General features: G+C 46.0%; 1 protein-coding gene across 1 annotated transcript in view; it reads left to right on the top strand.

Annotated features, from left to right (window-relative positions):
* Window positions 1–27427, top strand: part of LOC137424379 (uncharacterized) — a 145107-nt gene that overhangs the window by 62192 nt on the left and 55488 nt on the right. The window contains exons 3-4 of the mRNA XM_078775386.1: window positions 8798–8926; window positions 9148–9501. Coding sequence (XP_078631512.1) covers window positions 8798–8926; window positions 9148–9501 — 483 coding nt within the window. The remainder of the gene's footprint in view (window positions 1–8797; window positions 8927–9147; window positions 9502–27427) is intronic.

Here is a 27427-nt window from a genome sequence, read left to right as displayed (position 1 = left end):
ATGCGGGGGAAGGAGATGGGGATGCGGGGGAAGGAGATGGGGATGCGGGGGAAGGAGATGGGGATGCGGGGCAAGGAGATGGGGATGCGGGGGAAGGAGATGGGGATGCGGGGGAAGGAGATGGGGATGCGGGGGAAGGAGATGGGGATGCGGGGGAAGGAGATGGGGATGCGAGGGAAGGAGATGGGGATGCGGGGGAAGGAGATGGGGATGCGGGGGAAGGAGATGGGGATGCGGGGGAAGGAGATGGGGATGCGGGGGAAGGAGATGGGGATGCGGGGGAAGGAGATGGGGATGCGGGGGGAGGAGATGGGGATGCGGGGGGAGGAGATGGGGATGCGGGGGGAGGAGATGGGGATGCGGGGGGAGGAGATGGGGATGCGGGGGGAGGAGATGGGGATGCGGGGGGAGGAGATGGGGATGCGGGGGGAGGAGATGGGGATGCGGGGGGAGGAGATGGGGATGCGGGGGGAGGAGATGGGGATGCGGGGGGAGGAGATGGGGATGCGGGGGGAGGAGATGGGGATGCGGGGGGAGGAGATGGGGATGCGGGGGGAGGAGATGGGGATGCGGGGGGAGGAGATGGGGATGCGGGGGGAGGAGATGGGGATGCGGGGGAAGGAGATGGGGATGTGGGGGAAGGAGATGGGGATGCGGGGGAAGGAGATGGGGATGCGGGGGAAGGAGATGGGGATGCGGGAGATGGGGATGCGGGGGGAGGATATGGGGATGCGGGGGATGGGGATGCGGGACACAGGGACGCTGGAGACACACGGAGGAAGATCTATAAATTGGTGTGGAACAGGGATGAGGATAGGAAGTACATGAAGTGGGGGGGGGGGGGCGGGGGAGGCGATTATTAAGCATGGAGGCGGGAGGCCAGTGACAGAGAGGACGGGAAGTGTTGATGGTGTCGGAAGGATATTTTAGAGATGTTGAATGGGGAAGGAAGTATCAGTGAACTTGAGCCACCGAGTTATGTGGAGGGAAAAGTGAAGTTGGTGGAGATCACGGAAGAGGAAGTGCAGACGTCATTAGAAGAGGATGATAAAGGGAAGGGCGCCAGGTTTTGAGGTATATACAGAAACGATAACTGCAGCGGAAGAAGTCGGAGTCGGGTGGACGAAGAGGTTGTTGAATGTATGTATGAGATGGGTCAATTTCGGAGGGGTGGAGGACAGGGTCAATTTCGGAGGGGAGGAGGATAGGGTCAATTTCGGAGGGGTGGAGGACAGGGTCAATTTCGGAGGGGTGGAGGACAGGGTCAATTTCGGAGGGATGGAGGACGGGGTCAATTTCGGAGGGGTGGAGGACAGGGTCAGTTTCGGAGGGGTGGAGGACAGGGTCAGTTTCGGAGGGGTGGAGGATAGGGTCAGTTTCGGAGGGGTGGAGGATAGGGTCAGTTTCGGAGGGGTGGAGGACAGGGTCTGTTTCGGAGGGGTGGAGGACAGGGTCAGTTTCGGAGGGGTGGAGGATAGGGTCAGTTTCGGAGGTGTGGAGGACAGGGTCAATTTCGGAGGGGAGGAGGACAGGGTCAATTTCGGAGGGATGGAGGACAGGGTCAGTTTCGGAGGGGTGGAGGATAGGGTCAGTTTCGGATGGGTGGAGGACAGGGTCAGTTTCGGAGGGGTGGAGGACAGGGTCAGTTTCGGAGGGGTGGAGGACAGGGTCAGTTTCGGAGGGGTGGAGGATAGGGTCAGTTTCGGATGGGTGGAGGACGGTCAATTTCGGAGGGGTGGAGGACAGGGTCAGTTTCGGAGAGGTGGAGGACAGGGTCAGTTTCGGAGAGGTGGAGGACAGGGTCAATTTCGGAGGGGTGGAGGACAGGGTCAATTTCGGAGGGGAGGAGGACAGGGTCAATTGTGCCGATGTGGAAGGGGAAGGGGAAGGGGGATGTTCAAGATCCGGGGAAGTGCAGGGGCATTACGCTCCTTAATTATGTCATGAAGGTGATGGAGAAGGTTATGGATGGGAAGATAAGGAAGAGTGTGGAAAAGGAGATCTGAGAAGAGCAGCAGGGGTTTAGAAAGGGTAGGGGAATGACAGATGGGATGTTCACGCTGAGACAGCTGGTGGAGAGGAGGTTACAGGTGCAAGGTGAAATGGCATTATGATTTGTGGACCTGGACAAGGCCGATGACACTGTCCCGAGAGAGATGGTGATGGTGACACTGAAATGGGTGGGAGTGCCGGAGGCAGAAGTTAGGTTGGTGGCAGCGACGTAGAAGGAGCAAAAGGAAGAGTTTTGGTTGTTTACAGGATGTCACAGGATGTCACAGGATGTCACAGGTGTTCAGGTGTGAACATCTGTTTGAGGCAGGAAGCGCTCTCAGCCCACATGGACTAACGATTAATATGATGAGTGCAAATAGCACGAAATCTCGATAGGCGGCTCAGTTTTGATATTTAACTCATGACCACCATATAAATGTCCATGCTATGGAGTGGCTGGGAAGAAGCCTCTGGATTGGAGGAAACGATCTTGTCTACACATGCGGGGAGATCGGGCGGAGACGCTCCATACATATGTATTCGGCCCGATCTTGCTGCTTTCTGTGCTTGGAATTTGCAGGAACATTTATGTGTGACAGGCACGTGTTTGTTTGTTGCGAATTATGCGACGATTGCCGAGTGGGACATGATTTGTGGCTGATGTTCTCATTTGAGGTTGGGAAGTGGGACATAATTTGAGCATTTTCATACATATATACATACAAATTTATAGAGTTTTTGTAAAGATGAGGAAATTTCAAAGGCAAAAAAGGCTAGGAATGTTGAAGATGAGTTTTTTTTTTTTTTTTTTTTTTTTTTTTTTTTTTCGTATACTGAATCGAGGCTCGTGAAAGAGCTAACATTTATTTCACAAACAAATCAACCAGACAAACAAGATATATAAAAAGAGGGAGCGGAAGACAAGATGGGGAGAGAAGGGGAAGCACACAAACATAACATTTGAGAGCAGGGAGATGTGTGGGAGGGAGAGGGCTTGGGGAGAGCAGGCGTGGGAAGGGGGGGGGGGGGGGGTGTGGGAGAAGTATAAAACACAAGGACACCAAGGACTTCCAGGACAGAAGTTGGTATTTCAAAAGAAGTGGATTTGGGGTGAAATTAGCGGGGGTAGAAAAGATCAAGGTTTTGGATGGGGGAAGATAAGAGATGGTGGTGAACAGCTGTTTTAAAGACCTGGAGGGTGGGGTGGGATTGAAGAGAGTGAGGGAGTTTGTTCCAGAGGCGGGAGAAAAGAGGAATGAAGGAGTGTAGGTGAGCAGAGAGTCCTGATTTTGGCAGTTTAACCATAAGAGGGTTGCAGGCAGATCTTGTGCGACCTGTAGGAATATTTGGGGGACAGAGCCCAGAGAGAGCTGGGGGGGCAAGGCCAGAGAGGAGTCGGTAGAACACGGAAAGACTACCAAACCTGTCTGCGGTGAGTGAGTGAAAGGCCCTTGAAGTTAGCTTCATCGTGGGAGATTCCAATGATTCTGAACGCTTTGGTTTCAACAGCGTGAAGACGAGCTAGGTGTGAGGCAGGAGCACCAGCCCAGAGGGGAGCGCAGTATTCCATTGAGCTGCGGATGAAAGCCTTGTATGTGGTGAGGAGCTCAGGTGTGCCAAGGAAGGACTTCGCACGATGGAGGATGCCCAGTCGGCGACTGGCTTTGGAGGCCAGATTTGAAATGTGGTTTTCCCAGGAAAGATCATGGCAGATAGTGAGACCCAAAAGCTTGAGTGACAGAACTTCTTGGAGAGGATTATTCAGAAAGTGGATGGGAGGGTTGTCCAGTCGGTCTTTTCGGAGACGCATCCTAAGTGTGAGATTTGTCAGGATTGAAAGACATGTTCCACTTGTTTTCCCAGTCTGTGATTTTGTGCAGGTCTGCAGAGAGTGAGGAGGCTGCAGGCTGCCGATCTGAGGGATGAGGAATGGAGCAACAGAGAGTAGAGTCATCAGCAAAGAGATAGGATTTTCAAGAGAGTCAGAGAGATCATTGATGAAGACCAGAAAAAGCACATGGCCCAGAACACTGCCTTGGGGAACTCCAGCCTGAACAGGAAGAGGAGATGAGAGAAACCCATTCAGGGCCACACGTTGACTACGACTAGAGAGGAAGTCCGCCAGCCATACGTGGAGATTTCCATGGATACCAAAGGAGGAGAGTTTGGTGAGCAGAGCGGGGTGCCAGATCGTATTGAAGGCACGTGATATGTCAAGGGAGACAGCTCTAATTTCCTGTTTGGCATTGAGGACCTCCATCCATTGTTGAGAAAGCAGAAGCAGCATGTCCAGAGTAGAGTGACCAGGTCTGAAACCAAATTGATGATCAGAGATCAAGCCATTGGAGAAGAGGAAAGATTTCATATCTGAAGCAATGATGGATTCCATGACTTTGCTGATAATTGGGAGAAGGCCGATTGGTCTGTAGTTGCTAGGATCTGTTTTTGCACCTTTTTTGTGCAAAGTGGTAATATTGGCTTATTTCCAAGCAGATGGCAGATGACCTTAAGCAAAAGAGAGGGTGAAGAGAACAGATAGAGGGAGTGAAAGAGCGGAAGAACAGGATTTTAGGACCCGTGGGCTGATGCCGTCAGGTCCAGTTGCAAAATCAGAGTCGAGGGTTGACAGAAACTTTTCCACCTTGTCAGGAGGAAAGGACACAGAGTCCAGGAGCAGCTGGGTACGACTGGGTACGGTGGGTACAGAGAGGGATGGGTTTGGGACATAAGATTTAGAGGCAAACACAGAGTTGAGGCATTCAGCTTTTTCACGTGCGGAGTCAGCCGTGTAGCCGTTTGAGGTGAGGGAGGGGATGGAGGGGGAACAAACACCAGAAACAGATTTGACCAGACGCCACCAGGATTTGGAAGAGGGAGACAGATAGGAGAGTTTGGTCTTGAGAACGGAGAGATATTGTTTCCTGGCTCTCCTGAGGGTCGACACACACTTGTTTCGGGCTTTGTGAAAGGAAATGAGATATCCGTCCGTTGGATTTGCTTTCCTGGAGACTAAAGCAAGTTGTTTCTGGGCAACAGCTTCACCACAAAATCCGTGTACCATGGACGGGAGGAAGGGTATGACAACTGAAGACGAGATGGGATAAATCTGTGCATGAGAGAGAGCAATTTACTTTGGAAGAATTCCCAGGATGAGTTGATGTCAGAGGGGGTAGAGATGGGAGACCAGTCCAGATGATTGATGGCTGCTTGAAGACCGTGCCAGTTGGCCTGAGTGAAATGCCAGACTCGTCGACGCTGAGGTGGCTCTCTGAGAATGGTCAGAGAGATGTCCACTTTAACAAGCACATGATCAGATGAGCCGATTGGAGCAGAAGAAGAGCAGCAGACATTTTCAGGGAAGTTAGTCATAACCAAGTCCAGAAGAGAAGATGCTCCGTTGACTGAGATCCAGGTCGGGAAATTGACAGATTGTGTCAGTCCCAGTGAGTCGCAGAAGTCCTTTGCTGAAGAGCCATGGCTGGTGAGAGAGGTACCCACACCCAGCCAACTGGCATGGTGACAATTGAAATCACCACATATGAGGAAGAGAGAGTTGGGATGGGTAGATAGAAGTTGGTCCATATTATCAGACAGCGAGATGTAGATGGAGTCATCACTGTTTGGTGGACGGTACAACACACATATGAACAAAAGTTGGGAGCGAAGGGGAAGCCGTAGCCAAAGGTATTCCTGGGGGAGAGGTGGAGAGAGGGCAATGGAGGGCGAGTGAGGAAGAGAGTTTTTTTATAAAGATAGCAACCCCACCTCCAGGACGAGTTTGGATAGCAACTGAAGTTTTTCACTACTCATTTGTTTATATCATCTTACTGTAGTTTGTGTCAAGGATGTTGATGTGACGTCACTGTGAAAGCACAATAAGATGCATTTATTGAAAATCGAAACGAATATTAATTGTTGGTGTGAGAGAGACAGAGACAGAGACAGAGACAGAGACAGAGACAGAGACAGACAGACACAGACACCCTTATCTTGATAAATGGGATATTATTTGCCCCTGTTGGACTTTCTCCAAAATGGGGGCTTATGGATTGGGTCTCTGTCTGTCCATCCGTCCATCCGTGCATCCGCAAGCATATCTCGGAAATATAAGGACTGATTTTGTTCATAATTGGCAAAAAGACAATACATGACGGTATACACAAGCACATCATTACCCTACGCTCACGGAGCGAAAAGCAGGGTTAGGCATTCGTGTACGTCTTTACATGCGTTTGTGTGGCGTACGTGTCTGCATTTTAAAAATTCATTTTCTCGGCAACCGTTGGTCCAATAAACATGAAATTTTACCATAGGAGCGCCTCCGCCTGTAATTTTTTCTTCATAATTATGCCATCATATGTCACATGGTACAGATGCCAATTTGGAAAAACGTTACCCCTCTATCTTCCAAATTGCTCAATGGAAAAAGTTGAAACTTGGCTCATTGTCAAGTACTCCCCATGGGGAATAAGATATGTTGATGATGATGTCATCAGTGCCTTCATTATGATGTCATAATTCGACAAGTACAACGCTTGATCTGATCAGTATGAAAAAAAAAAAATCCACTGCAACTGTTAATCCGATGGAAACGAAATTTGTACCAAAGGAGCGCCTCCTCCTGTAGAATTTCATGATAATTAGGACGTCATTGGTCACGTAGTACAGGCACCATCTTGGAAAAATCAAAAAACATCGCACCTCCATATCTCTGAAACCGCTCCATGGAAAAGAAATTGAAACATAGCTCATTGTTAAGTACTCTCCATGGGGAATAAGATGTTAATGATGTCATTGGTTCTTTAATTATGATGTCATAATTCGAAAAGTACAACGCTTGATTCGATGAGTAAGAATTTTTTTCTATGCAATTCTTGGTCCGATTGACATAATTTTCACCATAGGAGCGTCTCCTCCTGTAGACCAATTTATTGGTAATTATGATGTCATAGGTCACGTGGTACAGGCGCCATCTTGAAAAAAACGAAAAACGTTGCACCTCTCTATCTCCAAAACCGCTCCATGGAAAAAATTGAAACGTGGCTCATTGTAAAAAAAAACTCCGCATGGGGAATCGGTGTTGCATTTACTAATGTTGTTAAAACTTGGTAAACAGACATGGACGTCCTTTGTTTTCAAGATCAGATCCAAGATAGCCGACTGGCAGGCATTTCCTTACTTAAATGTGTCCCCAACCATTTCTCATACATGCACGGCCCTATTTTGTTTAAACGTTGTACAAGCACAGTCCATGATGGGATACGCATGCACCTCACTTTATTTTGCGATCTGATCAAAGATTGCCGACTAGTAGACTGTCGGCCATTTTAGTTTGAAAAAGAACACGTCCTGAAACATTTCTCGGAAATGCATTCACCGATCTTCCTAAAACTCGGCACACAGATAATGAATGAGGGCTTATATATGCACGTCTTTTTTTATTTTATTTTATTTTATTTTGTATACAAGATCGAGGCTCGTGAAAGAGCGAACATTAATCACACAGAAAGACAAACCGACACATAAAACATATAACATCGGGAGCGGTAGACAAGATGGGGAGAGAGGGGGGAAGGACACAAACACAACATTTGAGAGCAGGGACCGAGAGACATGGAGACATCGAGAGAACTGTGGGAGGGAGAGGGCTTTGGGGGGAAGGCATGGGAAGGGGGGGGGGGGGCGGTGGGAGAGGTATAAAACATATGGACACTGCCAAGACTTCCAAAATCAAAAAAATTTGATTTTCGAGATCAAATTCAAGATGGACGAACTGGCGCCCATTTTGTTACTTAAACGTGTCCCCCAACCATTTATTGACGTGCATGGACCGATTTTGTTCAAACCTGGCACAAAGACGATCCATGAGAGTATACATATGGAGAAGGTTTTGTTTTATAATCTGACCAAAGATGGCTGGCTGACGGCCTTTACCTCCATACAGCAAAATTACTAAAACCACGGAGACCATTACATTTAATGTCTTTTTATCCTTGTTTCAACCTGACCATCTCTCAGCCTTTACGTTGATGCTAAAATAGTGTGCCTTTCCCTCCTGCCCCCATTTTGTTTTATATTTTTGTCAAATGTTATATGTTTTATGTGTCGGTTTGTCTTTCTGTGTGATTAATGTTCGCTCTTTCACGAGCCTCGATCTTGTATACAAAAAAAAAAAAAAAAAAAAAAAAAAAAAAAAATGGTTGTGTTAGCGAAACTGCACAAACTCGTCCCTTTCTCTCCCTCCCCCATGAAACTCCCCCCCCCCCCTTTCTCCACGCCGGAAAATTAGAAGGACTGTTCTGACCTTTTACGTGGTTATTTCCTGACTAAAACGCAGCAGTTTCTGGGATACATTTCCTGTTGGGGAGCTTTTTTGACGATGACAGGCCCCATCTGTTGGGAGGGATTATGAGAATGGGATACGCAAAAAAAAAATTGCACTTGTTCCACGCAGCCGACAAGCTCTCCAAATGCTCCCGGGCCTGCATCCAAGTCCTGTGGTATCTGTTTGCAACTGTAAAAACAACTGGATTTTATTTTAATAATGAAAATGAGCTCACTCACTTCCTCCTCACCTCACTTTTTAAATACTAATTATGAAAGGTTTCCTCTTTTTAAAAACAATTATGAGGTTGACTAGACGACTCTTCGTTGTAAATTATAAGCAATGGCATTGTCCATGTTTTTTTTTTTTTCCTTTATTGTTTTCACAAGACTCATTTGGTATCTTCCATGAAACGAAAATGATGTTGGAAGTACAATCGGTGATTATTTGTCTCTTGTTTGACTCGTTTCCCCAACACAGAAATCTACTTTGGCAAAGATTCTTTTCACAGCACACCTGTCTCGGGGGTATCTGCCCAAATAGGAGGTGGCGTGCGTGGTGGTGGTGCAGAACAACCACATCCTTCAAGCACTGCACTTCTGGCTTCAGGCAAACAATGCTTCCCCATGTTTACATCAAATTTGGGAGTGGTTGATGTTGATGGGATGATTGAGTTTACAACAAAGATGATCCTTGTATGTGGAAATGTTATTTTGCATCTCCACTGCTATGCCGGATTTTGATCGTGGAATGTCATCGGCACATTCACTTTAGTTTACTCTGGTGACTGAATTTAACCTTTGTCGTCTTTATTTATTTTTGCACTGCAGCCCCCCACAGTGAATTTTCTGCAAAACCTGAATATTCAAGTCTCGAAAATAAAGCTCCCAACATGAGAGAGCCGTCACTCCGTAATGGCAGCAGCCACATGAGCAGCAGCAGCTCCACTTTATGGCCAAACACGAGCTACAGTGACGTCTTCTTTTCTCGTTCCCCGTCTTCCTCTTCTGAAAGGTCATTTGTCGATGACCAATCTGAGGTGGTCATGGCCGCTGCAAAAGGCGTGTTGGATCCGAGCAGTCTTCCCAACGGCTTGGAATCTGGCCCATGGATACCATCGGTGATGCAATCTCGTCTGCAGACAACCCGGCTCGTGTGCAGGCCAAAGACTCGTGAGGCAGTCGGTATGCGTTCACTTCATTTTGATTTCTTTAAAACTAAAACTATTTTCTCACGATTCCCCTTTAAGAAAGAACCACAATGTAGAGTGTGGTGTGGTGGTTAAAAAAGGCCGGTAAATGTCGATTGTTTCTCTGAACGAGGCCAGTTTGAAATGTTCCTGCTATTTGAATGTCGAAGTACACCAACATGTATATGATAACAGGGATTACTGCAATGAATTTATACCAGGTGGGGTTGACGCAACCCGTCATCCTTCGGAGGTCGGTGAAATGAGTACCAGGGTACTGGGTCCTCTCTCAAGGAGGTTTGTGGCAGGATTTGAGCTCTGGCCGCCGTAAATACATTCATTCTGCAGCACACACAGTGGTTTGTGTCGGGCTGGTTGTTGAGGAGGCGTCCATGGACGCAGTGACATCCTGACCCAGCATACGCTCCCATATATATATATATATATATATATATATCTCAGAGTACGCTTGTACTCTCTGTGGGGATGGTGTGGGGAAAAAAATGTCGCTCCCATCTGCTACATACAAAACTAAAGTTGGATTATCTTCTTTGAAAACTCGCTTGGGCTACATATGAAAGCCTACCTGGTCTCGTCAGCTGATTGTCGAGGTAGGGATAACTTTTCAGTTCTCCAGACCAAGGCAAAAGCAAAATAAAGCGAAAAAACGAGATCGGTCAAACCCAGGAATTCATCTTATTGTTCATCATAATAATAATGATAATAATAATGATAATAATAATCAGACGGCATATTTCCGCGCTGCCTCTATCAATCTATATAATAATAGCGTAAGGACTCGACTATGTTATCCCTTTTACGCCGCACCCAGTGACCCGATGCCCACGGCACTAATGGATTTACGATCTACGAACCGCGCTCTTTGTTTATCACGTACAGCCATACTCGAAAAATCTGAATTAGCCGACGTTGGGGCCCAAAAGCATCCGATTAACTGCCGATACGACGCCATCTTACGACGCCATCGTATCGGCGTCTGCTGGGTGAAGGCGAAGCAAGCCGTCCGCTGATTGGACAGTCGAAGGCGACAGCAAGCCGTCCACTGAGTGGACAATCCCAGAGTGGTGCTATGCCGATTCCTATTACGAATCCATTCATTTTTCAAAAGTATATCGTAGCGTTGTCATTTAAGTAGATTGCAATAAATACGTTGTTCATATACGCACTCTTCATTCTCATCTTTCTTCCTAACTCTTACTCGGACAAGCAAATCCCCTATGCCATCCATAATGGTACACTCTATCCATACACCACATCCTCCCTTCCGTGGATATTCCACGGGTTTCGGCTAGTGGCAATGATTCTGCTACCATTTGACAGAGTTTTACTTCCTAGAACATCCTTTGTTATTATAATTCTCGAAGATCGAAAGGATTCCACGAAAAGTACAGAAAACTACATTCCTATGTAAAATAATAGGACTGGGGTAGGCGTGGCTGTGACTGTCAATCAGCTTTATGGGGGCGGAGCCGCTAGACACATTTGCCTCCGTGTCGGCGTTATGCGTGATAATGTTATGTGGCATCAAATAATATCAGCAGAAATATCATGTCTCGGGAAATGCCTTGTTTTTCATTGTTACATTTATGAAATTAAAATAATAGTGAGGTAGGTACCAGTGCTATACACCGCACACGGGACGCGTGATCACGAACCCTCCAGTCACGGGTTCTCGGCGGCAGATTCGCTATGTCAACGCATCACTGAGGCCTACGTATAGAACAGTTTCATCTTTGTTTTGGCATACTGCATCGACTGCAGTGGTCAACGGTCAATGAATTGATATTTAAATATAAAGATCCTAGTTACCTGACTCGATCAACCCTGAACCTTGCTATGCGCATGCGCAGATAAGAAAGTGTCACGTTTACCGTGTGTTTGACTGATAGTCAGGGCCCTTAGGGATATTTTGGGGCCGTTTGGTTCAAATTCTTCCAAAAGCACCAAATTTGGCCCAGATGTTGCCCATGCCATACTCTTTCGATTTTTGACGGGCGCCAAGGCGGGCGCCCCACCCCCCCCCCCGGGGGGCCCCATATTGGCAAAATATTAAATGGCTGCCACCCGGATTAGAGGAAAATCAGTTAAATAACCAAAAGGGTTGGAATCATGTATGATACCACTTTTCAGGGGTTTTCGAGGTCGAGGAATCCAATTATGATGTTATTTTGATGATTCGAGGTCAAGGTCAACCCTCAAGGTCATCTTAAAGGTCATTTTTGAGTCAAACATGTCGGTTTTTGAGTTTTTTGTCAAGATTTACGCGAGGTTCATTATTTTATGTTTCTGGGTTGGGTAATCGAACTCTGACCTTATTTTTGACAATTAGAGGAAATATTTACATGTCTATTTCCTAATTTTCAGGCATATGCAGTTCATCAGTCGAATTACAAAGGTACGGATTTTGATGTTTTATGAACTGTATGCCATATCCTTGTGTTTAATTTTTGTGCGATCATGATCCGGGTTCATGTATACATGATTGTATACATGTCATAAATATGACGTCATAGGTCATGTGACCTGGCGGCCATATTGGATTTTATGAAAACCTTAAAAATGGATCCCTGCCTTCATTTTTCGATCGATTCATTTTGAACTTTGACCACTTATAGTACGCCATTTGATTGGATGCATATCCTAATTATGACGTCATAGGTCAGGTGACATGGCGGGATGGACCGGTATGGTCCCCGGATCATACCGCCCTTGGCGCCCGTCAAAAATCGAAAGAGTATGGCATGGGCAACATCTGCGCCAAATTTGATGCTTTTGGAATAATTTGAACCAAAATATCCCTAAGGGCCCTGACTATGACGTATTTCTGATGATTTATAGTGACTATTTGTCTGGCGATAATCTACTCAACTATTACCGAGGTCTTCTGATTTCTCAGAACCAGAATTTGGATACTACAGAGATAGGTTCACTATGTTAACAAATATAATTTCGTTCAAAATTTTTGGAGATTAGCAAACCTGTACATTTTTGGAATCATCAGAGCATGGAGAATCAGAAAATAAATGTTGGCATTTGCACAGACACCTGCATGGCCGCCATTTTTGATTTTCAAAATGGCCGCCATAAAATATATATTTTGCGCTATCTCAGCTCCTAGTCAACCTAGAAACTTAATTAAATATGCTAATCCTATGTTTTCTGGGTCAAGGAATCCAATAGAGGCCTCAAAATAATGCTCAGGATCATAGAAAAGTAACACACAAAGGTAATTGAAAACCATTGTCTTTATATTTGTGATATAACTGTATTACATAATACATGATATTGCAAGTCCTTTGAAGTTATATGTATGGGTTTATAAAGCAAGAAAGCAGCCTTGTTAGTATCAGATTGAACTATAAGTCCTACACACAGGATCTACTAGGTCTATACCGTTAAGGAATATGCTTTTACAGATCTTCATCACTGTCCTGAGTGTCATTTTTGGCATTAGAGTCCTTGTCGTTTTCGCAGTCACTTCCACACAAACAAAGGTCTGTGCAAGTCAAGTTGTGTCTCCTGCATGAACACCTCTGGGTTGTGCAATGGGCTTTACACTGACATCTGACCAACTCTACAATGGCCTGTGGTGCAGGTGGAACCTTCGTGGTGGTCGGTAGTATCTCACCATGGTCATTCTGATAATAGCCATGTTTGAGTGGGTCGAACAGACATTGCCACATCACGGTGGCTTGGCACCACACCTACTCTGTACGCGCACACGTTCAATGTGCTCCTCAAGGGCACCAACTGTAGGAGGCAACTTGCTGCTTTCTGCCAGCTGTTTGCAAAACAGATGCCACCTTAGGTCAGGAATACTTGTTATATGGATGCCCCTTTGGGCAGTACAGTAAGCATACAAAGTTGGCCAATGCATCCTTCACCTCCTGTGTTAGGTCGCCTTCCTCTGTCAGTTTCATCAGTGCTGAGATGATGTCCCTGTCAACCTTCATGTACTGTTGAAACCACTTGGTTTTGCCTAGTCCGGAGAATCTTCCAACATTGTCTGCTGCAGTGAATGTGTGAAATACTGGTAACGCTGCTGCCTTGTCTCGTCCCAGCGCACTCCAGATTGGCTCAATCTCCAAAGTACCTGATACCATATATATCTCAGTGTGTTTGCAGAGCTTGTCGTAATGTGCAACAGCCAGAACCAAGACATCGGTATCTGGGCTGAAGAAGACCATCCGTGCTTCAGGACAGCGCTGTAATGCAGCTGCTGCTAAGCAGATCATCAATGTATCAGCCTCCTCGTGGTTGTTTTCTTTAAACTGCATGTCGTGGTTGCTTCTTGTGCGGCCTGATGATGATGTGATGATTAACTTTTGGGAGTTTGCGTTATTCTTGAGTACTGCTTGTGCAAGGTATTCAGTTAGATCGGCTTTCGTCTTTTCATGAGATAGGAAGCGTCCCATTGGTATGTGTTTGATGTTTGTGTCGTCAGCAATGTGGTACTGAATGGGGTCTTTGCCTTGTCGTCGTTTCTCCCTTGTTTTCTGCTTCAACGAGTCAGCTTTGTAGGTGTCAAAGACCAGAATAACCTCGTCGAAATCTGCTGTCAACACCAGGAGCCTGTCATTGAAGTGCAGGCTGAGATCCTTGGTGTCCTCAGCTGTGTCCTCGGCGAAGTCTATATTGTCAACTGCAAAGAACACAAAGGTTCCTTTTTTGAGGAATGGTGTGACGTGCAGGCTATCGAACCGTCTTGTGTTTTCCACAACAGCGTTGGCTATAGCTGTTTCCAAGAGCAGTGACCAACCGTATGGTACACAATAGTTCTGTGAATGAAGGAGGTCTATTAGTTTCTTGTTCCTGGTGTCGTGATAAATGGTAAGTGCCAAACCCAGAACCTGTGGATTTTCTCGGGCATGTTGTGTCCGGTATGTCTGTCGCCTGCTTGGGTCGGTGTTGCATCTGTCTTTTGGTTTTGAAAGCATACATGATGTTCTGGCTTAATGTCAGTGCTGATTGGTCCACTGTCCTGCGCCTCATCTCTGTTTGAAACTCCTCTTCGGGTCCCACCAAAATCCACTGTATAAGGCTGTACAACTCTGGTGGAACGTCTTCTGCCGTGCTCAATACGGTAGCCGTGTCTGACTTTCTTCTCGTCAGTGAAGTTCGCAATACTTCTGCGTATTAGCTTAGCCGTCTTGTATAACATCATTGTGTTGTCCATTTCACTCGCATGGTCTTGTATCATAGACATGTGGACCATGTCTTCTTCACAGGCTTCAGGGCAGTAAAGAACTGATGGCTTTCGTCTGTCTTTCTGCCTCACGACGTCACACTCGGTAAATCTTGAAGAATCTTATCCTTCAGCCATTGTCTTGTCAGCATTGGTGTGTGCTTCTGTACCTCCTCGCTACCCACAAGCATGGAGATGTATATTGTTTCCATGACGTCCATGGAGAGATGTGCTTTGTTTTGAGTTTGTATGTCAACGAGATTTATCAACTCGACCAAGCATGACATCTGCATGGGCAGGTCTGCTGTCATGGATTTGGCTTTGTCACTGGTATGATCCCTGAGGACATGGAACACATGTTGTGTCCAGCACAGCTTGTGATATCTGACATCTATTGCATGGGCATCACTTGGCGATATTGCATTGCTTAATCTTGTCATCAACACTGGATCTTGGGAAATTTCTACTGCTTGCCTGAGTGCCTTCCCCGAGTTCCCGGTTCTAACTGTGAAGAGAGTTTGACCGTTATCCGATTGACAGAAGAAGCACTCGTCTTTTGACAAAGGTTCTGTCGCAGATCTTGTGAATGGCATTGATGTTCCTGGTGTATCTGCTTCCATTTCTGAACTTGATCTTTTATAGCCACGTTTTTTTACGGCATACCGTCCCGAGGACATTGAATATTCAAAGCGGTGTCTGGGTCACGGCAACTCTGTCTGGTTTGTGGCAGAAGAATAGCAGCTACGATGCCATGTTGTTTCCTTGTCGAGCAGCATTTATTTGGTACATCCTTGGAGACGTCTTTGAATTGCAACAAATTGTCCATCATGTACGCCGGCTCGCTCCGTCACCACGTCAAGTAGTTTCTGGTAGGATTCGGTCCTGGGATTCAGAACAACTGCCCCTTTACTAGTGTTAGACTCCTGACAGAAGATGCATAGTTTCCAGTCGACAGGCTCCTTGGAGTTGTTGTCATCAGGGCTTTTATCCATCATGAGTTATGCCCTGAAAGTACAGAACAACATCCAGCATATATTATACACCTCCACCAAGATAAGTGTTAGTTCAGTTGGAAAGATAAACCGAACTGCTGCCAAGATACATATTGCCTGAAAATGAATCACATGTTAGAATAATTGGGAGTCTAGCTATACTACAAGTGGATTCCTTGTCTCTGGAAACATGGAATAGGCATATTCAATGAAAAATTAGTAGGTCGGAAGATGAGCGGAATATCTTTTGTATCACTAACATCTGGAAAATCCTAAAAGTGAAGCAAGTGTTCGGATTAGACGTCTAATGATCCCACCAATGGTTTTCTTGACCCTGAAAACATAGGATTAGCATATTTAAATAAGATTATAGGTTGACTAGAAGCCGAGATAGCGCAAATGATGTATTTTATGGTGGCCATTTTGAAAATCCAAAATGGCGGCCATGCAGGTGTCTATGCAAATGCCAACATTAATTTTTGGATTCCTCATGCTCTGAATATTCCAAAAATGTATAATTTTGCTAATCTCCAAAAATTTTGAACGAAAAAACATAGTGAACCGGATTATTACCTCCCCCCCCCTCTAGATCCGAGTTGGGGTATTTGGTGGTGGCCTACTGCGTGCCATCGCCGGAGCTGCCTGCCATGGTCTGGACCCCGCTATTCGCTGGTCTACGAGCCTCCGGACAATGTCCTCCAGGTCCGGTCCCCTTTCAGGGGTGGACCCTCTCAGGGACCCACCACTGGGTATGGGCCCTACCTGCCTCACCGTTATCGGGTGGCGCTCGCCCCCCTGGGCCAAGGGTCTCACCACTTCCCAATGGGCCACAGCGTCGGCTGCCTGGCCCAGGGTTTGTGGGCACCACATGGCCAGCTGTTGCCGAAGCTCAGGGTCCGGAAAGGCCTGTATAAAGTGGTCCAGCGCCAAGCTTACTTGAGAGGCTGCTGCCATGTCCACATGCACTATCCCCACTGTGCGGCGAATGTCGTAAACCAACTCCCCAATGGTCTCTTGGGGTTTTCGTTTTCAAACCGCGAGCTGAGCTTTAACAAGCTCGCTGTGTTGTTCCACACCAAACCGATTTATTAGGGCTGACCGGAGGTCTGACAGGGTGATAGCACCCGGGAGTTGGGCAGTTAAGACCTCTGCCGCCGCGCAGTGCTGCTACAAGGTGCATCCCACCTTCGTCCGGTCCCCAACCGTTACTTCTATACACATGGTCGAACTGGGCCAAATACGCCCACAAATCGCTCTTGCCGTCGTACGGCACTAGCGACACCGTGCGGGTGCCAGAGGTACGAATACCGCACGCCGGTCCTTGCAAGACCGACGCGGAGCCAAACGCTTCAGGTCCCCACGGTGCACCACTTATTTGGGGCTCACATCCCCTATCCATCCCCCTGAGCTCTACCCTGGTCGGTGTCGATGCCCGAGTCGTCTGATTACACCTCGCACCCCATTCCGTACTCATGCACATTCCTTTCACACACTCCGTACCATTTGCACCCCTCACACTGGGTCCTCCACGAACTCCCGGGTCCGTCCTTACTCCCAAGCTCGTCGAACACCCGATCACACAAAACACATTTCCGAAATCATCGCTACTCACCTTGGGACTTGCCTTCTCCCGGCTCTCTTCAAGAACCTGTAACCTTTTAATTTGATTAGTAAGTACCTCATCACGCTGTGAGCACCACCCTTGCATATCAATTCTTCCCGCATTTCATTCCCCATCTCCACTTGTCTCTTCTTAATATCACCTATTTCATTTTCCACCTCCTCCATTTTTCCTTTAACTTACGTCATTTCACGATGCGCTCCCGAGATCTCCTCTAATGTTACGTTGGTCGTCTCAATTTGTGTTTTAATTTCCCGTTCCTTTGTCCCCATCGTCTCTATTGCATCATCTACCCTCTTCGTCAGTTCTTCATGTACCATTTTACATTCGTTTTTTGTTGCCACAACTTCCATTTTCAATTCCTTTTGAGCTGCCTTTAGCCCGCCGATGCTATCAGTATTCCTACTTTCTTCTTCCCTTAATTCCTGTTGGCCCACCGTCAGTTTCTCTACCTCTCGCGTCAGTCCTTCTATACCCCCATTCAGTCGGGCCGCGCTCTCCTTCAACTCTTGCTGGACGTGTATCTCACATCGCTTCACCTCGTCACGCACCACCGCGACCTCCTTGCTCATCTTACGCCCAATCTCCTCCCCCATCCTTTTCATGTCACAGCTTGATTGTTTTCTCATTTTGTCCATTCGATCACCCATTTTGTTCATTTCACAGCTTGATTTTTCGCTCATTTCATCCACTAATACACCCGCAGACTCCGGGAGGGGCAGGAAGGGTCATTCCTCTTTGGGGTATATAGATTACAGTCGATCTATGGTCGGATCTCAAGAACATTGGGTGTGTTCATTTACCAAGTTTCTTGTGGAGAGATCGCCAAGTGGTTTAAGCATTTGTGCAAGCACTCTATTCAAAACCATTAAGGAATGGCTGGCTTGACAATCGCTAGCTAGATGATTGGCAAATGAGCCCCACCCGGGCTTCCTCCCTTTCAGTTTCGTGTTAAACAGCAGGAGCGAGTTTCAAAAGTTTGAGACAAAAAACGCCACGTTATCGCCAGGAAGGGCCATGTTATTTACCCAACTCTTGTGGGGTATATAGAGTACAGTAGATCTTCGCTCAGTTCTGTAAGTTATACATACCTCACGGATGTCGGGATACCTCAATTTCCTTATTTGTATGTTCTGTCTGGGTGGAGAATACCACGGGCAGTAGGAGTGTCTTGCATGAGGTGGAAGTATGCGAGGAGTGTGGTAACAGGTGGTCCACGTGCAGCCACCTCTCGCACTTGATTGGGATCATAGAATACCGTTTGTTCATTCTCGAGGTGTATTTGGAGTGTCTGAACATTTGGATATTTATCCTGCATGGGGAATTGAAATAATCGCCAGCACGCGCTTTGGATGAGCGTATGAAGCGTGCACATTTGAAGCGCTCAATTTCATTGCCAGATATATCGACTTCCTGGTCTTGGCCACCCACTCGAACCATTATTTTGTCCGGACCCTTATCTATGTATTTGTCGAGGTACTTCACTGCCTCTATTGAACAGACCACTTCTATATTGATGTGTGCATTGTAACGAAGGTGAAGGTATGGGCTGTAGGGTACCATAAAACTGTTGCAGATCGTGATCTCACTGTTTATTGTCTTCGTACATGTGTGACCACCATCAGCTATACTTCTCCTGTAGAGGGGATATGATCGATCGTTCATGGTGGTGTAAAGACTCTCCTCCTTGGGGAAACCTTTTGTGCAAATGTGGTTCTTCATGCATGGCGCTGTCGGGTTGAGTGCGCCACAGGGACCATGAATCATTCAGGAGGGGACAGTTTGCCACAGATGCTCATTGAGTGGATCTGGAAGGTTGGCACTGACCACTCTGTCGACATCTTTCGGCGTGCGGGGCTTGTCCTCATTGGCCATGGTCAGCAAAATGTGTATATGCTGCAAATATAGAGCAAAGGAAAGTTTTAGTAGGTTATATTAGTTGATGTTAGGTCAAATAATGTCAATCATGTGTCAAGAATCGTCATACTTACTGGAAGGCCTCGCTTCTGGTCCTCTTTGATGCACACACAGGCTTTGACTCTTCCAATAATGTCCTTCTTTAACAGGTCATCCAAAAGTGTTTTCATTTTTTTCATGTTGAAGACTTGTACCACGATGTCTGGGCGATCATTTGCAGACTGGCCTGGGAGAAGGGAGCACTGTATTCATGCCATTTGGGGTTGCATGTGAATGTCATGAAGTAATCCGGCTTGCCATATGCTCTAACTAAAGACATGGCATCCTGGAATTGCTTGGCATACCAACTGGGAGACCCATACACAGATGGAGGGGGGGGGGGGGGGAGAATAACTCTGGTACCGGCTCTTACTTCATCATTGTTGCCGATTGCATCCATGAGGCCCTTGTACTTTTCAGCCTTGATTGTGACTTGATTATCTCTAGCCCATTTCAGGTGCTGAGCTTGCACTTTGGCATATTGGTCCACCATATAGTGCTGCAGCAATCGTTTTCCACGGAGGAGCAAGTTGTAATACAACTCATTATCACGATGCTGTAAGTGATATCGGTAGAATTGTGCACCTGACATCCTTTGACCTCTCGCTGTTTTCAGTGTGCAGTGGTAGCCATCTGTGCCTTCCGGTAATAGAAGAACATAATGCAGGGGGTCATAAGATCTATGAATTTCACTGATCCTCTGCATTTCACCACTTCGAAGTTCCAGCACTACATCATAGGAATGGCCGTTATCTTCTCCCGGCATGATTGCAGCAACCTCTGATGCTGCAGGTAGATTGTACTGCCGAGCATGAGCTCCTGCTGGTCGCTGCTCTGCATTGAGCAGGAGTCTGACATTCGGTTGGTTACCATGACGTTTAAGCATAGTCTTGATGTCCCGGACATAGTAATTGCAGTTATGTAATGCCTCCTGAGCAGTGATGAGGATGTCTTGGCGTAGGTGCGGATTGTGCCTTAAGCGGTTGTGTATCATGATCTGTGTCATGGAAGAATATCTGTGCAAAGGTGGTTGGTAAGAGCAAGCCAATGGAGTGGTAAATCTGTCTTGTATCTTGAATTAGGCTATGAGCCAGACCCTCAAATTTTCGACATTATGCTCAATCAGAGGGAGGATGGCTAACAGTTATTTTTGGCAAGGCCAGGGACCCTAGTGCTGAAAAAAATGTGATAGCAGTGTGAAACTCTTAGCCGTATCTGTGTTATCATCACATTTGTCAGACCACCCCAATAACGCTTTCGGTAATTTTTCCGCCTAAGATTTAGGGGGTAGGGTTCGTTTTGGGGCTTTCAAATAATATCTCCTATATGTATCAGTTAGTGTTGTATACCAGGTGAAAGGTAATTGAATTATCTTTCACATGATGTATAGAAAGTGCCTGTGTGATATATAGTAACCTCTTTATGATCATTAAAACATAATTATTTCCGCCAACCCTCAAAAATTTATCACAAAATCCCCAATGAAAACAAAATTAGGCAAAAATTCAGTTTGGCGGATATTAAATGAATTTTTGAATTTGAGAAACACACAGTATGATTAAAGTCAAATTTGGGCCTTAAATCTCATACACCTTGATAAAGATGAGAAAATCCAATATACAGTAGTTGCTGTAACCATGACCTAAAATCCATAAATGTATATCTTTCCGCTCTTATGATATATTGATTTACATTTTACGATTTTTGACCGACAGCATGTATATAGTTTGTATACCATTATTGGTCTAAAAATAGTATATATAATATTGGGATGTCAGCCATATATAGGCCAAAAAGTACTGAAATTGGTGTCAGAAATGTCTAATTCTAAAAATATGAAGGCATTATGACCAAACTGTATGTGGTGTTCTTGAATATACCACAGACGTATGATGCATGTGATGATTAACCTACTCCATGTATATGTATGTATCCTGATGTACCCTAACCTGGCGAGATAATTTACATCATATTCATGCAAACGTTTTTAGTCTTGTAGTGTTGTATGGTTCTCTTATATTACCAGCTATACATAAAGTAAACCAAAGGAAAACAATGTACTTTCTATTTAAGCAACATATATTTATAGACATCATACCATAAAGTACACGAGTTATCAATTCAGCGTACACCATATTTGTTACACATATGTACATGATCTTTCTCCATACAGTTCTACAATTCAGAAGTTATCCTCGTCATCGTCGTCGTCTTCTTCATCGTCTTCTGCCGAACTGTCATCACTCTCACCATACACTCTCTGGTTGTCACATGTGGTGAGTTTGCACATGTCTGTGCACTTCAAACCACTGGCCATGCAGACACACATGGGTAGTGTGCATCTTTTCGAACAGGTGCATGCCAGTAAATCCAGAACCGCCTGTGGTGCGGGCTGTCCTTGCATCCAGTCGACTGCCAGCTGCACGCGACCATCCTGGGTATCCCAGTGCCATCCTTTCCCGATTGGACTCGGTACTGCTGGATCCATCTTGAGACTCCTCTTCCAAATAGCGGCTTGATAGTTGGCTCGCTGTGCATGTTTGGTTAAGCAGTCTTTGCACGGAGGTAGCTGGTGACTGTCGATCTCTCCCCTCTTGGCACAGAACAGGTGATATCTCAAGTCATTCACCTTCACTGTCCCCGACTTCGGTGCGTACATGAGACAAGTGAAGTTCTCCAATTTATCCATCAGTTCCTCACGGACGTCCCAGTCCTCTCCCAGCTGTGTACATGCATCCTGCACATCTTTGTTGGTTCTGATGAGTTTTAGTGCAGTCAGTTTTCCTCGTCCAGCGAACGTGCTGACTGTGTCGCATCCGGTATAGGCATGCATTCCAATTAGGGCCTGACATACATTTGTGCCGACTGACTTTCCTATTTTCCCTATGTCTAGGATTTTAGCCCTTGCTTTGGTGCCACATTTCTGAAACAACTTGGCATGAATCTTGGTATGAAATGCCAAGCCAATGACTAGTACGTCGGTGTCATCTGAGCTAATAAGCACAGACTGGTATCCATGTGCGGCAGCATGGGCAGCATGCAAGAACAGACGACCATCTGCTTCCTCGTGTGTGCTTTCCAGGGCCACTACTTCTTGGCTAGCATCAGATGTGATCTGATAACACTTGTCATCGCATGTTACAAAGAGAACCTTTCCCTGTAGGCGTCTGATGTACTCTGGTTTCTTCCACTCTTCGACCAGGAACATGATAAGACTTGACTTGTTCCCAACATAGCTGAGAAACTTGCGCCATTGCCTTACAATTTGAGATGCTGTGATGTTTTTCAGCTCAAGTCCAAGTTCTTCCCCCCTGGTTAACCGTTCGCTGTTTTTGATGGAAGTCTCCTTGTAGGTGTCAAAGACGACATCGATCCTCTGGCTACTGCATCCATCCTTCAGGGCCATGGATAGGACAATCATGGCCACTTCGGCAAATGTAGTTTGATCACCTGCCACCTTCTGTATAAGGAGCATCCCGTCAATAATTGTTGCCGAATTGTCGGGTATCCTTTCAGCCGGGGTCACAGTCCTTTGCAAGGCCGTGGCTAGGGCAGCTTTGTTGGTTTTCCGTAGAAGGCCTTCGGGTGTCGCCAGGGCCCATGGCAAGGGACCTAGAGGATGAGATAGCACCTCTGCCATGTGAAGATCTCGGCCCTGTGCCATCACGATAATTCTACCAAATAGAGCTCTGTCTGCTTGAAGAATTACTGCCCTGCCATTGCTTCTGCATTCCTTCTTCTTAGTGAGGTTGCTGAAAGTCTTCAGCTTGTTCAGTTGCAAAGGGTCGTGGAATTTCTTGATTGGTGGGTTGCTCTCAAGTCGCTCAATCTTGAAGTTTGTGTAGCACTTGTGTCCGACTTCCCATGCTTTCTCCAGATCCTTGGCAATATTTGGAGGGGCTGCGCGTGCGGTGGAAATACTGATGAGAGAGCTGGCCATAGTGAATGGGTTCACCCAACTCTGGATCAGAGTTATCAGTGATGATACAGCGTCCTCATCTTTCTTGATCCGTGTTTGCTGCAGATCCGCGTGTTGTACGTGTGTGTTGCTCACATTCACCATTTCCCTCATCTGGCGGAGAAACGCACTCCTGTGTTCGGATGTGACATAGTAGCGCTTCACTGCTCCCGATTTCAAGTTGAACCTGGTAGTGCCACCTGGTGTCTGTGTGTCTTTGTTGACAGTGACCTCAGTAGTTTGGTCAACTGGAATGCGTCCAAACGGATTGCTTTTTGACATTTGAACTGAGAAGTACCCATCTGAGAACGCTTGGAAGATGCCAGGGTGCTGCGTTGGAAGGTTTGTCATTTGTGCATAGTATGCTGATAAATACCGTGCATAGTTGATTTTGTCATATGCGAAGCACCAAGGAATCATGGCTTGGATAGCAGATAGATGTAATGGCCAATTACCTTCTCGGGAAGCGCGCAGTAGAGCAAGCAAGACCGTTTCAACGATATCCACATACGACATCCAGAATGACGACAATTCACCATTATCATGACGAAGGTGATGCAGGAATTGCTTCCAAACAGCCTGAACTTCTTCACACGATTGATCTTCCAACAGGTTGTTCCACTGGCTCTCATCTTGTCCCAATTCAGCAACTTCTGCTAACAACGTAGTGACCGTCTGTGTTGCCTCTGGTCGCATCTTTTCCAACCAAGGGAGAAATTCAATCCACGCAAGCCTCATGAATGCTTTGTAGATGCTCTTATGTACACGGACTGCTCGGTTGTACATCTTCCCCTCCATAACCCGACTGAGTGAGCCTTCTGCGACGATTCCTGTTTCGATGCAAAAGTCTCTAAGACCAGCATCTTGGAAACGAGCACCAAGAATCGACATCACATTGCAGATTGTGTGGAACGTGCCGAGGCGAAGTACGATGTTAGCATATGTGTCTGTGTGTTTCCAGACGATCTCGGCAGCCTTAGCATACAGGGCCTGATCCATGACGACGACGATGTCCTGCAAGTGTAGGATCTGTCGGACGCTTTCAGACTGCTTCAAGATTTCTGCGACTGTGGACATCTCTGTAGCTGGTGCATTTATTGTAGGCATATATCTAACAATATCCTGAGAGACGCTGATAGATGCCCTGACGGTGATGTTGAATCCTGTCCAACTTGGTGTTTTTTTGTGTTACTGGGTCCACCTGACGGGCAATGACCCAAAGAAGATTCTTGATTTGAGCAACTTCCATAGCCATCTTGTTTTCCGCTGCAGCTGTTGATAATGTTTGTAGTGGATGAGGCCCAACACGTTCACCTGCAATGTAGACAGGCAGTGTTTCTTCTGTTATGCAGACTGTTCTTTGCTTGAGCTTCTCGATCTTCGGAAGTGGCTCCTTTGGAAGGTGTGGTCCATACATTTTGGCCTGCACTGCAATGCCATTGACTCGATGTGTTGTTCCTTTCCCGGTCAGCGTCTCTTCCAGTCTATCAATGTTATCCCATGCCAAGTTTGTGAATACATACGGCTGGATGCTGCTTGGTAGGACTGTTTGCTCATTTAAGTTTGCTGCAAGTTTTTGAAGACATAGTGCAACGTCATTTTCCTCCAGTTGAGTGTAGGATATTGCATGTCCAAGATGGTTCAATGTGCGAATTAGTTCTACGTTCCCTGTGAGAGTCTTAACTGCATATGGGAGCAACATGTGTTTCGGAGGCTTTTGTTGTCCACAGCTCACTGCATAGATAATGTCCTGGCTGAAAGATTGCATCAGCATGATGACCCTGTTTGATGGAAGCTCGTTTTCCGGATCTCCAGTCAAGAGGCCAAGCATAAAGCGCTGGAGATAGATGGGAACGACGAAAGAGTCATTGTCGACGTCGGCTGGATGATAGGGCCATGGAGTTGGTTTGTTATCCTTCCTCATCATCGATCTGATGTGTGTCGATGTCTGATCAATGACTTTGGACATGTTTGATGATTTCCCTTTCCAAATGCTCAGTTGTTGTTTAAGTGTTTGTATTTCTTTGACAGCATCTTGTAGTGTTACATTATCAGGTACGACAATCAGTTTTCCACTGTTGTCTTGAAAGATGTGAACGCTATTTCCAAGATCAGTTTCCAGTTTCCGTGCGAGGTTTTTTCTTGTAGCAGTTCTTATCCCATGCAACCCTCTTGATGTCATTATCGATTGTAGGTGCTCTACCAGCGTTGTCATCCTAACAATTTCCTTATTCGGGATTATATGGTTCTGGATGTATACTAGCAACTCATTGTATGCTTCTTCTTCAGTGTAGTCAGATTCGTTTGTGGCGGCCGTGTTTCTGTCATGTGCATCTTTAGTGCTTGGTCTCGTGTAACTTCTGTAGCAAGAGAAATGGTATCGTGCTTCAGCTGCCACAATGTCTCTACTTGTGGCAGCCATGATTTTCGTGTCACATTTACGCACGGCGCTGTTTCGCAGTGTTTCATCTGCTCTCAGATCAACAGCCTTGCTCAACTTTTCACGGGATGACGTTCCCTTGCACCACTTGGTCTTTCCACAGAATATACAATCCGGTTCATAGATGCGTGATTCCGAAGATGCCCTTCTGGCTCGTCTCTTGCTCGCTGAACATGTTGCAGCAGCATCGTCGGTTAAATTGGATTCAGCTTTTCGTTTCAGTGCTTCCAAATCTCGCTTCATGGTGAACACGCTCCTGCACTGCCTGTGGTAGAATACTCGGGGAATCTCCTTCTCTGGCAGCGACTGAGCAAGGTCGAGAATGGGTGCATGGTTCCGTATTTTGGCCGCATCCAGCAATGTAGTCCACGAATCGAATGTTTGAGGGCTTATGAGCGGATCTTCTGGTTTGACATCTAACGATAGCTTATGAATGATACAAACGTCCTTGGGAACTTTCTGAGTGATCGCAATCTCCATTGCAAGTATTTGTTCAATTGTCTATCTGCGGTACACTCTGTTTCACCACCACCAATATCACCACCACCGTCTCACCTGGAAAGACACATAATATCGAATGAGACCACCACCACCACCACTACTACAAATTAGCATCAGTTGCTATAGTTGCTTAAAAATGTATTCTGCACCAACAAATCTACAAAGAGAAATACATTAGATGTCGTGCACCGCTGTCATGGTTGCAAATCACCTAAAATATAATGAAAATATTGACATTGATGACAACATTCGTATTAGCATGTCTACACATATTGCATTGAATTTCAAGCACATCATGATCATATGTGTGAGGATATTGACTCTAATTATACTGTATGTGTGTCTCAAATCGAAACATACCTTTTACATACCTTTTGATTTTTGCCTATTTTTGTTCCTAAAATTGGGGATTTTGTGATGAAGTTTTGAGAGTTGGTGGAAATAATTATGTTTTAATAATCATTATAAAGAGGTTACTATAGATCACACAGGCACTTTCTATACATCATTTGAAAGGTAATTCAATAACCTTTTACCTGATATACCACACTAGCTGATATATACACGTGATATTATTTGAGAGCCAAAAAACTAACCCCACCCCCTAAATCTTAAGCGGGAAAAATGACCCGAAAAGCGATAAATGGGTGATCTGACAAATGTGATGATAACACAGATACGGCTAAGAGTTTCACACTGCTATCACATTTTTTTCAGCACTAGGGACCTTGGCCTTGCCAAAAATAACTGTTAGCCATCCTCCCTCTGATTGAGCATGGTCGACCCCTCGGCTCATAGCCTAAATGTGGGGTTAAATGGTCCACCAGGTGGGCAAACTTGATCACATCCGATGGAAGCCAAGGCCAATGCATTGTTGTATGCCCGAATGTTATTGAGGAATGGAATGCCTATATTGTACAGATCCTTGATAGCCTGGGGTGGTTGTGGGGGAATGGCACCTGATTTATAAGAATTTACATTGTACTTGAGATCAATGCTTCCATTTTCACAACAAAATCCAGGTCTTCTGGCCAGCGATGTGCATCAGTGTCGACACTTGGGAGCATCAGACAAACTAATGGTGCTCAAGGTGTGCTTATGATGAAGTAATTCTTGTTCTTGAAATGTGATGGTATCATCAGGGCATGCCAGTCATTTTTTGTTTCACACTGCTTCTTGTAAATGTTGGCGATACTGCTGACGTTTTTCATTCAGGCATTGTTCAGGGTGTTCAGGTGCCCCAGTAA

Source organism: Myxine glutinosa, chromosome 4 (genome assembly GCF_964187855.1).
Source record: "Myxine glutinosa chromosome 4, kmMyxGlut1.1, whole genome shotgun sequence".
Taxonomy (NCBI): Eukaryota; Metazoa; Chordata; class Myxini; order Myxiniformes; family Myxinidae; genus Myxine; species Myxine glutinosa.
Note: the sequence above shows the minus strand (reverse complement) of the source record. Positions and strands in the feature narration are given on the sequence as shown.